General features: G+C 36.6%; 1 protein-coding gene across 3 annotated transcripts in view; it reads left to right on the top strand.

The window, feature by feature from the left end:
* Positions 1-13,291, top strand: part of BCKDHB (branched chain keto acid dehydrogenase E1 subunit beta) — a 154,379-nt gene that overhangs the window by 30,455 nt on the left and 110,633 nt on the right. For all 3 annotated transcript variants that reach the window (XM_067294065.1, XM_067294066.1, XM_067294067.1), the window contains exons 6-7: positions 930-1,038; positions 9,398-9,495. In XM_067294065.1, coding sequence (XP_067150166.1) covers positions 930-1,038; positions 9,398-9,495 — 207 coding nt within the window. The remainder of the gene's footprint in view (positions 1-929; positions 1,039-9,397; positions 9,496-13,291) is intronic.

The raw sequence follows: 13,291 nt of genomic DNA, 5'->3' as shown, positions 1-13,291 counted from the left end.
GCTTTGGTCGGATGGTACCACGTCTAATTTGATAGCTATTAAGTAGACTTTTGACATTGCATGTGGTAGCTCTTTGTGATCTCTGGGGTGCAAATTAACTGGCTCCTCTGATCTGAAGGAACTGAGCTCTTTAGGGTTTTGTTTTCATTTAGGCTGTGAGAATTTGGTAACTTTCTGTTCATTATCGTAATCAACACTCTTTGCTGAAAACTTAGGTAAGTTTGGTTTGGGACTACATCTAGATCATCCATAATTACCTATTCTGTTGGCAAAGCAATCCTATTTTTTTCCTTGGGCTTGTTCCAAGTATCTAAATGACATCTGGAGCCCTTGCCGACCGTTTTCCCTGTTTGATAATAATTTCAAGTAGTTTTGGACCTCCAAAACCAAGAAATTCCAGGCTTCTGCCGTAAGTAAAGGAAGTCAACTCTAAATAACTATTTCCTTTTTCAGTTTTCACTTTCCTGCACTAACTTTGAAGACCTTCCAGGCCGCACTTTGAATCTTTACCCAAACAACTCAGGATTGCTCAGCTGAAAATTTTATCTGTCATCCATCTGTTTTACTGAAGTAATGCTTTAATAGTTTTTGAAGTTGATAGGCTTTCTTATCTTCAGTCTACCTCAAAATGTTATGGAAACCTGTGAATTCTACCTGACCTGAGGGGAATCCATTAAATATTTAAATCATGGTACAGAGGGGAACTATTCAAGCTTCATTAATGAACAAAATAAACATTCAAAACTTGGAGTGCATCTTAGTAATGTAACATTGATGTTAATGCACTTTGTATCTAATGACTGCTCAATCTCTACATAATTTTATTGAAGGCAAAGAATTACTCATATTTTATGTTCACTGCAATGCTAATTAATAAAGCTTGTAGCAGAACTACATTTTAACTAAACTGTTTAAAAATATTTTTACAGATTGTTATTCCAAGAAGTCCTGTTCAGGCCAAAGGATTGCTGCTATCGTGCATAGAGGACAAGAATCCATGCATATTCTTTGAACCTAAAATACTTTACCGAGCTGCAGGTAAAAAGATTTATGTGCTGTATTTTCCAATAAAACACTGTTTATTTTATGCACATGTATTTATGTAGTCATAGCTAAATTGATAGTGTAGCAGAAGTCTTGAGATGTACTTTTTTGTCTCTATTTTAATTGTTTGGTGGCTGTGTTCTTAGAGGAATTGTGAAAACTGGGTAAGATTTATAAATTTGGATGCAAAGATAGGTGAACATTTACAGCCTGACTGATGCCTAGTTAACTCTGGAACTGGAGTGTTTTGTACAGTTATGGGTTAAAAAAACAGGAGGAATAGAGCTAAAAGACATTACCCCATATCCAACAGTGCTGTGGCAATGTGTACAAATGACAGGTCATGACTATTTAAGTTTGAGAAATACTTAGACTGTACAGAAAAGTGGGCATTTAATGGCTTGAAGGATTAAACCTTGAATCATCCAAGGATAAACTTGCTTTTGTTAGGATGCTGAAGTTACGGAGTTGTTTGGAGACTTTTTTTACTTGGGACAAGACAATTTAAATTTGACACAAGTTAAACCGTTTTCGTGTTGATAATTCTAGGTATTAGAATAAGTTGCCACTTTTGTTTCTGTTTTTCCAGAAGAGCTAAACATCATTGTTACCACAAAGTTAAAATGTCTTTGAACTGTTTCATTTCTAAAATTCTGAAAATCTGCCCCTTAAATTATAATCTTATCTGGGAGAACGTGTGATTGACATTACTTGCTAACATTAGTTTTAGTCATTGTGAACTTTTTGATTCAAAGTAGTTTTAGCAGCCATCATTATGTATAACACTTAACAGAGTAATCTGTTGTCACTTGTCTTCATTGTAACAGTTAACTTGTCTTCTCTGGGCTATTGACACTGGACTGAGAACAGACAGTGAATAAAAAATTTCACATGTGGAGATATGCAAGGTGATTAGATGAGCAACTGACAAAATAGAATTCAGGCCTTTGCATCCCTTCAGTATTTCTGTGTAACATAGCTTTATATATCAACTGTGCTTAAATTTGTCAGTCGCATTTGTAAGTTGGCTCTCTGTGTGTGGACTGAAGTTAAGCTAAGGACAAAATGTTGTTCATGTTTTATTTTGGAGTTTTACCAGCACATTTTCATGAGTGCACTCATTTTGTTAGCAAATTTATCCTCTTCCCAGAGAAGAGATCCAAAGAACAACATGGCAAAGATTTTTAAAAAGTAGACTTTAAAGCTACCAAAAATTATCAGAACAACTCAGGAACAAATAGAATGCTTACCAGGAAAAGTGCTTATTTCTTATGTTTTCAAAAAGACCCAGAATTCCAGATAGCAATACATTTCTAAAAGTGAGACTATTTTTAGTGTGATTTGATCTTTTTGCCTAAGGAGTCTCACATTCTCTAAGATCATGGTGTTTAGAGAACTAATATTGTTATTGAAATTTAGTGATAAAGGCCTTTGAGACTTCATTTAGATGAAATGACTTAGAAAATGAAGTTGAATCTTATAAAAGAATCCTGTTAAACAAAAATGAGAAAAGTTAAATTCCTGTGTTGTCTTTAAAACAACCCTTTCCTTCATCTTTTTCAGTATTTACAAGTCACAAAAACTGTAAAGTTAATAGCATGTTTGCTTTCATAACAGAATGAATGACTGCACATCAAAAACATTCCAGAGCTAATGAGAATATAGTGAGGTTTTTGTGTATGGAGGAATGACCAATAAAACAATTAACTAGATCTTCTAGTGAACAAATTTCAACCCTGTAATTGAAAAACTGAGTGAAGACATGCTGAAATAGTGGTTACTGTGGTTTTATATTTTAGTCAATAACCAACCATGGTGTTGCTGCAAGATAATCTTAGTAGCTTCTGAAAGATAGTGATTTTCCCACATATTCTGTTGGCCTTCTTTTCACAGGCATTATATTTTTGTCTGAAAATTTCTAAGAACATCAGTTTAGTGATTTAGGCTGAAATTTAGTACATTTGTGCCAACATTTGGCAGGGACAATTGTGACAGTAATTTCTTCTATTCTTTCCATTTTGAGACAATTTGCATTGGACTTCCTTATTTGTAAAATACAAAGTGGGATTATTTTATTGTGGGCAATGGTTTTTGACGTTCCTTTCATTTCCTTTGAAAACCTCTCCCTCTGGTACTATTAGTCCATCTTCCTAGCCGTTTAATTGTGCCTTGGGGGCTGGGTCAACATGAACCAGAGGAAAATGGTGGTTGTTCTTGTGCAGTTCATAGAAAATTAACCTCTCAGTGTTCCTTGCTTTGCTGCTGGCCCTGGTCAGGATTTCTTGTAAAACCATCATTAATATTATATATATTGGTATATATCCAGAGGCAGCAGTAAGACACAACTTTTTTTTTAAAAAAAAAACATTATTTACTTCTACAGGAAATTTCCAGTTTGATACTGGTGCCTTTTTTTAAGAGAAAGAAAGGTGTAGATATAGTATAGTATGGTATAAACACCAACCAGGATTGGGACTTCATTGTTCTGGTGACTAGAAGCTATCAAATCCAGACAAAAATTCATTTTCTTCATTTTCATTGAATAATGAAATTATGTTGGCACCAAACATAAAATTCTTAATTCAAATTTCCTGTGAACAGACATCCTTTTTGCAGAGAACTTCATGCTTGATGTTACAGTGGGTGCCTAGAGATGGCATTAGAAAAATCAAAGCCTGAATGAGAGTAACGGAAGGTAGTTTTTCTACTTGTAAAATGAATATAGGTATTTGAGCTCCATCATTCTACTTTAATGGAATTTTCTGTCTCCCTATGGGACCTGTAAACAGTTATCCATGATATTTTGTTCAGAGATGTTAATATCTTTGAAAGTTCAGCTGAAAATAAGCAGTAAATGGGCTAGTCTTTAAAACACAAGATCATCTCATTTTTCATGTGGGTAGTAGCTACTAATGGTTTGTAAAATCTTTTCTGCCCCTTTGCTTCTGCCCCCAAGTGTTGCCAATTTCATTAAAATTCACTGTTGCATGCAAGTGATGGAAGATAAGAATATATATTTAGCTTAGGTAGGACGTAAAACTTGAAGTTGCTTTTTGGGAATGCTAAGCAGCATGCCAGGTCAGTGTTGTCTTGTAGAAGCTCTTGTGTGGACCAGAACTTGTGATTCTGCGTCTGCTGCATACTTTATCTAAGGAGCTGAAAAGGCCTACCAGTCGCGCTCAAATGTTATTTCCAATGCCAGTTGTAACATGCAGTTGCAGATTTGTTGATTACAGGGCAGGCTTTTTCAAGATTCAAGGGTAGCTTTTCATAATAGTACATACTGTTTAAAAAATTAATACTCAAGTTTTTTGAGACATAAGGCTAGTCTCTAAGGTGAAATAGAGTTGTAATGCAGAATATTTCAGTGTGACTATCCACATGGATATTGCGATTGCTTAACTTCAAAGATGCTTTAAAATATTTTTTTGGAATAATGAAATAAGGTGGATGTCTTCCCAAATGAATATGGGTTTGTTCAAAAATGTTGTGTGTTTGTTCAGACATGAGGTAAAACTAAATATGTTTATTAAATGAACATTCATTTCTGTGTCAATATTTGCTATCCAAACAAGCCTTTGCCCACAGAGAATACAAGAGTAAAATCAGGCCTTGAGTCTTCACCATACTTAGTCATTCCCAGGAGAGGGCTGGATGTCACGGCAGCATTGCCTGAAGGTCACCGCATCCATGTTGTGATGACCTGAGGAGAAACGGCAACATCCAAAGTGAAGCACAGCTTGCCGGGGTGTCTTGAAAACATTTTCCAGTTTTTCCAGCTTCCACCATAGCCATTCGAGAGCCCTAGTAACACAAAATAGAAGGAGTGAACTTGAGAAGGGAATTAAAGCTAAGATCTTAAATTTCACCTGAGTTTCTATTAATAGTAAGTTTAAAAAACTGCAGAACACAAACTGAGTGTTTTGTGTGAATGAAATACAGTTGGTAATGTAGTCAGCATTAGCTCTGATGTGCAACTAATCTGAAAAATGCCTATATATACATGTGTATATGTATATAAATAAAAATATAAGTAAATTATATCTGAATTATTTATATATATAATAAATATAATCTTTAATAGTATTTTAATAACTTAATAACCATTACTTATTCATTACACACATATATTAATATATTTATATTTAAATGTATTAAAAATCCGTAAAGCAGAAGCTAGATCTGAAGGCTATAAACATGGCTAGTTCAAGAAAAGTGTGCGCTTTTATGGCCAAATGCAGACACTTCATCTTGATGTTTCCCGCATCTGAGAAGCGGCAGTACCAGCAGCTGAGTGTGGAACGTGGTCCTAAGGTTTAAGTAAGTTTTGGTCTGAAATTGTAAATCACTTGGAGAAAGTTTCAGAACCCATTTTGTAAAATGGCTGTTGTAGGAATTTCTGTATCCTTCCATTTCTTTTTTCTTCAGTCTGGGTGACTGGAAGGAACTGGAGGAACTGGAAGGAAAAAGAAATATACTTCTCAATATGAATATTTCTTGCTATTAATTACTTATTTCTTCTTCCCCTACTCTGAAGTAGTTACAGTGCTGCCTCTGTGGCCAAGGCACCAGGGAAGGCTTCTGGCTTTTCTTGCCCAATCTGCCCCTTATTGCCAATTTGTCTAGCTGAGGACCTGCTGTTCTTTAATGGGCCTGGGCTCTCTGGAGGGCTCACTCTTGCTCTCTGGTTACTTGCTTGAACAGTTACAGCAGTGCCATGAGCATCTTGGTTGTACGTGTAGGGAGAAGGAAATAGTTTTTCTCCTCTGGGGTAGCTCTTTTCCTTTCAAAACTGGATCTTTGCCAATCGAGCAATGCTGCATGGTTCCCGAGACAGATAAAAGCAATTGGCTTTTCTCTTGAGTGCTTTCAGGAAGATTTCTGGGTTACTTGCCTTATATATGTGCCTCAACCTTTTTGTGTAAAGACACATACAAAATCTAGAATATATTATCATCTCTTCAGAAGTGTATCTAGTGTACTTGAATTGATTTATTTCAGACTTATAGGTAAAGAATTTCATAAAGGATTCAGAATTTAAAAAAGCATTTACTTCAAATCTTTTTGTAGATTGTGTTCTACTTAGGTGTGATTACTTTTAGAGGTCACTACTGTTCTGTCGCAGTGTTTTGAGCATGTGCAGTGGTGGTCATTGGAAACTTTTGTATACCCATTTACTCTCCAAGGAAATATTATCTTGCCTTATAAAACTGGAAAGCAGCAAAGAGATGCAAGCCTTTCTGAGGAAAAGTCTAGTGTTTCTATTTATATAGTTTTACATATATACACACACTCTCTCTCTCTCTCTCTCTCTCTCTATATATATATATATATATATATATATATAATTTTTATATTCTGTATAAAAAGATAAAATGGTCTCTGGTAAACTTCTGAGATTATTGTTATTGAAAGTGCCATGGTGACATCCCCCTAAATGTCAGAGATGTTTAGAAAATATCCGTATGAAAAAAATGACAAGGCTTTGGTTTTTAAAAAGTAGTTAACAGCCTGTGCAGTGTCAAGAGTACATAATGATTATGAATCAAAGGAGAAGATGAGTCACCTTGACATTATCAGGTTTAGACATCTTGTGGAGAACCTAGTCTGGTGTTTTTTGACCTTTTCAGTTTCATTTAATTGTACTATATATGACATCGTTGGGGTAGAAATAAATGCAACTTGCATCAGTGGTTGTTATAGAGACAAGACAGGTAAGATGAAAAAACATATGTTTTCTTCTGAGTGTTCAGACTGCTCTTTCAGAAAAAGCAACAGATGGTGCAGCCTCTTTTAAGTTTAATTTGTGATGCCTTTTTTCTTTGATAATTACAACTTTTTATTAATTGCTTTATTTGAAATCTGTGTTTGAAATGTTTGTTTTACAATGTTTTGTTGATACATTCATTAGTAGATGAAAGGCTGCTTTGTATATAAACATCTTTGTCCTGGTTTGGTTAATTATTATGGAAGAGAATGCACAGAATAATTTCAAATGCTGTTTTTCATCATTGCTAGTGGAAGGGGGGAATTTATTTAAATGCCTTTGCAAAAATCCTGTCAAATCTGGACTTCCCTTAAAGTTTTCTGGTAAGCTGAACCATGCATTTAAAAGTGTCGGGAATTCTAGATGAGCTCATCCAACAGATGTTTTGTTGCAGAATGGTTTAGCTGTAAAAAGAAATCAACTAATTTGTGTAATTGTATCTTATATTTAATGTCTGTAAATGTATAAAACCACTATGTGGAGAAAGAGCTCATTTCACATGCACTTTCCAGTTCTTCCACTGGTGGCATCTGACTGTCACTTCTAAATCTTCTTATAAGCTGCCTAGGTTTTCACTTGAAGAGCCTGTTGTATCTTTATAAGGTCCTTGTTCTCCAGGCTTCATGTGGATGGCGATCCCATGAAAAAAACAGTTATGCCATGCAAATACTATAGTTGTTGGCTTCATTATCTTTCAATATCTTGCCTGTCTTCTCCCTGAGGGTTTTATTATGTGCAAAATCTAGACAAGCCTGGTCTGCTTTACTGTCAGCCAGTAACGTGCAGTGTGCTAATGATGATGTGAACAAATGCTGGTTGTGCCTTTCCTTCTTTTTTTCCTCACCCCATTTTTCCTTTAGCCGTTTGTCATTCAAAGAAATTGTTACAGAAAGGTACTGAAAACAATACATTAAAAAAAAAAATCTTGGTTAAGATATCTGATTTTGTACTGTGTTTAAAAAACACCTTGTTTTTAAAACTGAATTTTTTTTTTCCTTGACTGGATGGGCATGTGTTCTTGAATTATGAATCACACTGAAGAAAAGTTTCTGTTCTGTCTTGAGTAAGAATGATTTAATTTCTGTTTCTTCTCTGTGCTCCTTAGGTAAAATGAGGTGTCTCCGACATAAACATAAGAAAAAACTGATTTACTGTGAGGGTTGTCAAACACTGGAGCAGGTTGCCCAGAGAGCTTGTGAAGTCTCCATCCTTGGAGATATTCAAAACCAGTGTGGAGAGAGTCCTGGGCAACCTACTCTAGGTGACCCTGCTTAAGCAGTGGGATTGGACTAGCTGACCTCCAGAGGTCCCTTCCACCCTCAACCATTCTGTGATTCTGTGAAATGTGCAGTATTTGTATATTATGACTAGCAATAAAATTTGTCTGCTGTAATTTAGAAAATCATTCACCATTTGATTTATGAAAATTTAGAATTATGTTCATAATATGTAAGCCAAGAAAAAAAACAACAGATCTTTCTATCTGTATTGGATCTGCTGTATTAAAAAAGGTAAAATACTAAAAGCTTGACTTGTCCCACAGGTATCACTCAGTAGTGTTCTTAATCATTCCTTCAAGAAGCAATTTGGTTCCGCAGGAACTGAATAATTATTTTTGGAACTATGAAATATGTTAACAAAAAATTAGAGTATCTGTTCTATAAATCAATATTGTGTATTTAGAAAATGCTATGGAAGTTGTTTTTTTTTCCTTACTATTGGAATTTTTTATTTTAGTAAAAATATTATTTGATCTGCTGGTTCATAAATAAGTTTACCTTTAAGTCCAAATAAAATATTTCTTTTAAAATATGATATATGGATGTCTTTTGTCAGTGCTTTAGTCATTAAAACAGTCAATGTATAGTGTTTCAGCTTTGGAGCATGGGTTCAAAACTAGCCCAAATGACCTAAGATGTTTCCACCTGAAAACTATTAAATGGATCCTAAATTGACTGGAACTACCCTAAACATTTTAGAGAAGACAAGATGCTTAATTTTTGTCTACTTTCTCTAATGGTAATATATTTTTGGTGAATAAAAAATGTTTTTTCAAAGCAAAATGTTTTGATTCACTTGACGTTGTTACAATCAGAGGTTCCTGAAGGTAGTTTCTATGTAGGTTCTGAAAACTGTTTTTCCTATCATTTTGACATATAAATGTGGAGCACCATTCTGGGCAGATATCAGGTGAGTGATAAGTTTGTTTTTCCTTTTCCTATAAGTATGAAGGGGTCTGATACATATTAGAATTAGATGCAGTATTGATTTTTATCAGGTGTAGCAGAGACTATCTCCAGATCTGATGCTGATATTTTTGACTTGGGGGAACAGTGAGTCTTATTACTGTACTAGTTGTACATATACATATTTTTACTGTACTAGATACAATAAATGGCATTGAATGGATTCTATACAGTATAATAAAAATATTTTTAATTACAGCTAAATCTTTAGAAAAAAGGATAATATTTGACTGTGGTCTATTGTTTTAAATGGTATTAATTTTTTTTTAGGTATATATTTCTCTGGGATATTACTGAACAGTAAAGGAATCTAATGTTTATTTTTCTCTTTTTTATTCAGTGGAACAAGTCCCTGTGGAGCCCTACAACATTCCACTGTCTCAAGCTGAGGTGCTGCAGACAGGCAGTGATGTGACACTGGTTGCTTGGGGGACTCAGGTCAGTAAGGCTTTTATAAACTATTTGTCATCCATCAAAGCGTAGGTGTCCTGGGCATGTACTTTAAAGATGTTCGAATAGTGTTGCATTTAGTGTCAAATTCCACATAATGAACCCCATGCCCCTTCAATCACTATACTCTTGAATAAATGATTGTCAGTGTTATTTATATGAAGCATGCTTTTTAGTGTGCAAGTTATTAGCATTTTTGGTTGAAGCTGTGAAAATGTGAAAGAGGTACCTCTGCAGGAAGTTAATGATTTATCCATAATTATAAAGGTTACATATTTAAGAATGTAGTAGTGAGATGTGACTGTGAGGAAGGCAATGGGAAAAGGCAGTTCAAAATAGTATACTGAAAGAAAAGTACAAATTTTTTTTTACTGCATGATTTAGAAAAAGATACAATAGGTCTAGGATTGTATTTTTTTTTCCCCACTGGAGAGTTAAAATACACAGGAAAATTTAGACAGATAGTTTCAAACTCTTAATACAAATACTGATCAATGCAGTTTTTATTCTGATAATTAATTTACAAAGCTGTTCAAGAATATGATTGAATGCCCCCAAATTAAGATGTGTAAATATTGAAGAACTTGATAGAAATATGTGTTTGTGTTCAAGAGTTACCGAGAACAAGTTTGACTCTATTTTGGAATTACCAGAAAAATATTTGTATTGCCTTTAACCTACAATTAGGAAAACTGCTGTTTTCTTGGCATAATTATAGCTGAAAAGCTTTTAGTGGAGGAAGTGGTGTAAGTTCCATCAGTAAAGTATTGAATTGGTTTGTGGATTTTTTTTTTTTTAATTTTAATCTCTAATCTTCATTGGTTTTCTGTGATGGTTTTCTTGTCCTCAGATTGCTTGATCTCCTTTGTATCTGTGGTTATTCCTACTTGTCTTTGGTATTTTGCAGTAGAATTAAATTATGGACTCCTTAATCTCTTGTACTCCTTTTTCCAGCAGAAAACAGTTACTACATTTCTCCATGCTCCCTTTTGAGAATTAAGTGCAAATTTGTCCTGGATAATTCCTGCTTTATTTGGATAAAATCTTAGTGCTCATGATATTCCCCAAAACTGAAATGAGAAATAAACCCTAAAGGTATTATACTTCAAGGTCAGTTACAGCAATAGTTTGGAAGCTGGCTGTGGAGATTAGAGTACTGTCACATTTACCCAGTATATAATAGCATTGAGAGGTCTTGGAATGACATCCTTCAGAAAAAAACATCCGTTTTGGAACTTGCAAAATGTAGGCCAAGTGTTAAGACAGTTCTTTTGATGTAAAATGTAAGGGGGCAGATGCAGCCCTAATCTGAATTTGGGGATGACCAAACCCATGGTGTGGCTGCGTTGTGCAGCATGGGAGAATGTGATTAGTGCTTCTGTCTCTGAGAGTCATGAATTCTTGGACTGAAGCATGAACATAGTAGCCATTCACCATGTGATATATGAGATGGTTTACACCAGAGCTGTTGAACATATCTCTGTGCAGATGCTTAGCACGAACACAGTAAATCCACTGTGTTGTGAATATTGTCAGACTTGCTTAGCATTTGCAGATCAAATATGTTCAGTGACTTTGTGCTGAGGGTGTTTGCAGCCTCTGTGCATTTGATATGTGCATATGCAGTAGGTCCTACAAATCCTGAAATTATTGCCGGTAGACAGTGATTGCATACACTCAGTGGCTGCTTCTCATGTGATTTTTGGGTACTAGGTAGTTGCTTGGCAGCTGCTGTTCCAGTGAGGTTGCCTGACTCTTGCTTCCCTGAGTGGTACTAAAGAGGGGTGGTAAAGGCTTTTAGCTCCTCTCCAGTAATGCATTCTTCTTGTGCTCAGTGTTTTACAAACATTAACTAATCCTTACACTTTGTGTAGTAGGTAAACATCCTCACTTACGCATCAGAGAAACTGCAAAAACATCCTTCCCAGGTGTCTTGTTGAAGACTCCTAAGCCTTATCTCTTATTACAGCCACTCTTTTTTTAGAAGTTTAAAGAAAAACACTACTAGATTTATATTTTCATTGTTACAATACTTGTATTGATTTATCTTTTAAAATAGTACTTTGGTGTTTAGTTCTTAATTGAGTTATATAGATTCATTTTTAAATCCTTACTCATTTTTAGATGAGTGGACAGTGAGGTGGATTGAGAACTGGCTGGATGGCAGAGCTCAGAGAGTTGTGATCAGTGGCACAGAGTCTAGTTGGAGGCCTGTAGCTAGCGGTATCCCCCAGGGGTCAGTGCTGGGTCCAGCTCTGTTCAACTTCTTCATCAGTGACCTGGATGAAGGGACAGAGTGCACCCTCAGCGAGTTTGCCAATGATACAAAACTGGGAGGAGTGGCTGATACCCCAGAGGGCTGTGCTGCCATTCAGAGAGACCTGGACAGGCTGGAGAGGTGGGCGGAGAGGAACCTCATGAAGTTCAACAAAGGCAAGTGCAGGGTCCTGCACCTAGGGAGGAATAACCCCATGCGCCAGTACAGGTTGGGGGCTGAACTGCTGGAAAGCAGCTCTGCGGAGAAGGACCTGGGAGTGCTGGTGGACACCAAGTTAAGCATGAGGCAGCAATGTGCCCTTGTGGCCAAGAAGGCCAATGGTGTCCTGGGGTGCATCAGGAAGAGTGTTGCCAGCAGGTCGAGGGAGGTGATCCTCCCCCTCTACTCAGCCCTGCTGAGGCCACATCTGGAGTACTGCATCCAGTTCTGGGCTGCCCAGTACAAGAGGGATGTGGCACTACTGGAGCAAGTCCAGCGAAGGGCTACAAAGATGATGAGGGGACTGGAGCATCTCTCTTATGAGGAAAGACTGAGAGAGCTGGGCCTGTTTAGCCTAGAGAAGAGAAGACTGAGAGGAGATCTTATCAACGTGTACAAGTATCTGAAGGGAGGGTGTCAAGAGGATGGGACCAGACTCTTTTCAGTGGTGCCGAGCGACAGGACGCGAGGCAACGGGCACAAACTGAAACACAGACGCTTCCATCTGAACATGAGGAAAACTTCTTCACTGTGAGGGTGCCAGAGCACTGGACCAGGTTGCCCCGAGAGGTTGTGGAGTCTCCTTCTCTGGAGATATTCAGAGCCCACCTGGATGCAATCCTGTGCAATGTGCTCTAGGTGACCCTGCTTGAGCAGGGGGGTTGGACTAGATGATCTCCGGAGGTCCCTTCCAACCTCAACGATTCTGTGATTTTGTTTCAGCATAAGTTTTTGTTCTGTGTGGAATTTAATACGTTCCTTACATTTTCTGTTAATCTTTTACAGGCTTCCCCTAATACTGAGATCGTGTTGGCATTAAAATTGTTAAAAACAAGTTTACCTCTTTAATAAACAGGAGGCAGAAGCGTTAAAGTATTAAATATGTCACTTAATCTATATAAGCAGTAGAGATGATAATGTTTTAAGAAATAAGTAGTATGGAGAAAGTGAGGAATAGACTAGGTGAGGCTCATTTCTGGCCAACAGAATACACTGCTTCTTCATGGTTTCCCTTCCAAATAGAGAATACTGGTATGGTGCTGCTCTTGCTATAGCTGTCTGCTCATGTCTGTTGCTGGTGTTGGTCTTCATGGACTTGAATGTTTCTTGGTCAGCAGCCTCTAATAGGAGTAACACACATGCTCTGAATGTGTTTGGGCTTCCTATGTTTGGCATAAAAGGCCATTTCTACCACAGCTCTGCTTCCTCTTATTGACTGAGATTTCAAGTCAAAATTAATTTATATGGGTCTGCCTCATAGTTTGGATAGTTATAGATAGCATTCAGCTATTGTTTTTTAAGAAAAAA

Source organism: Apteryx mantelli, chromosome 3 (assembly GCF_036417845.1).
Source record: "Apteryx mantelli isolate bAptMan1 chromosome 3, bAptMan1.hap1, whole genome shotgun sequence".
Taxonomy (NCBI): Eukaryota; Metazoa; Chordata; class Aves; order Apterygiformes; family Apterygidae; genus Apteryx; species Apteryx mantelli.
This window is presented reverse-complemented; position numbering and strand designations above follow the sequence as displayed.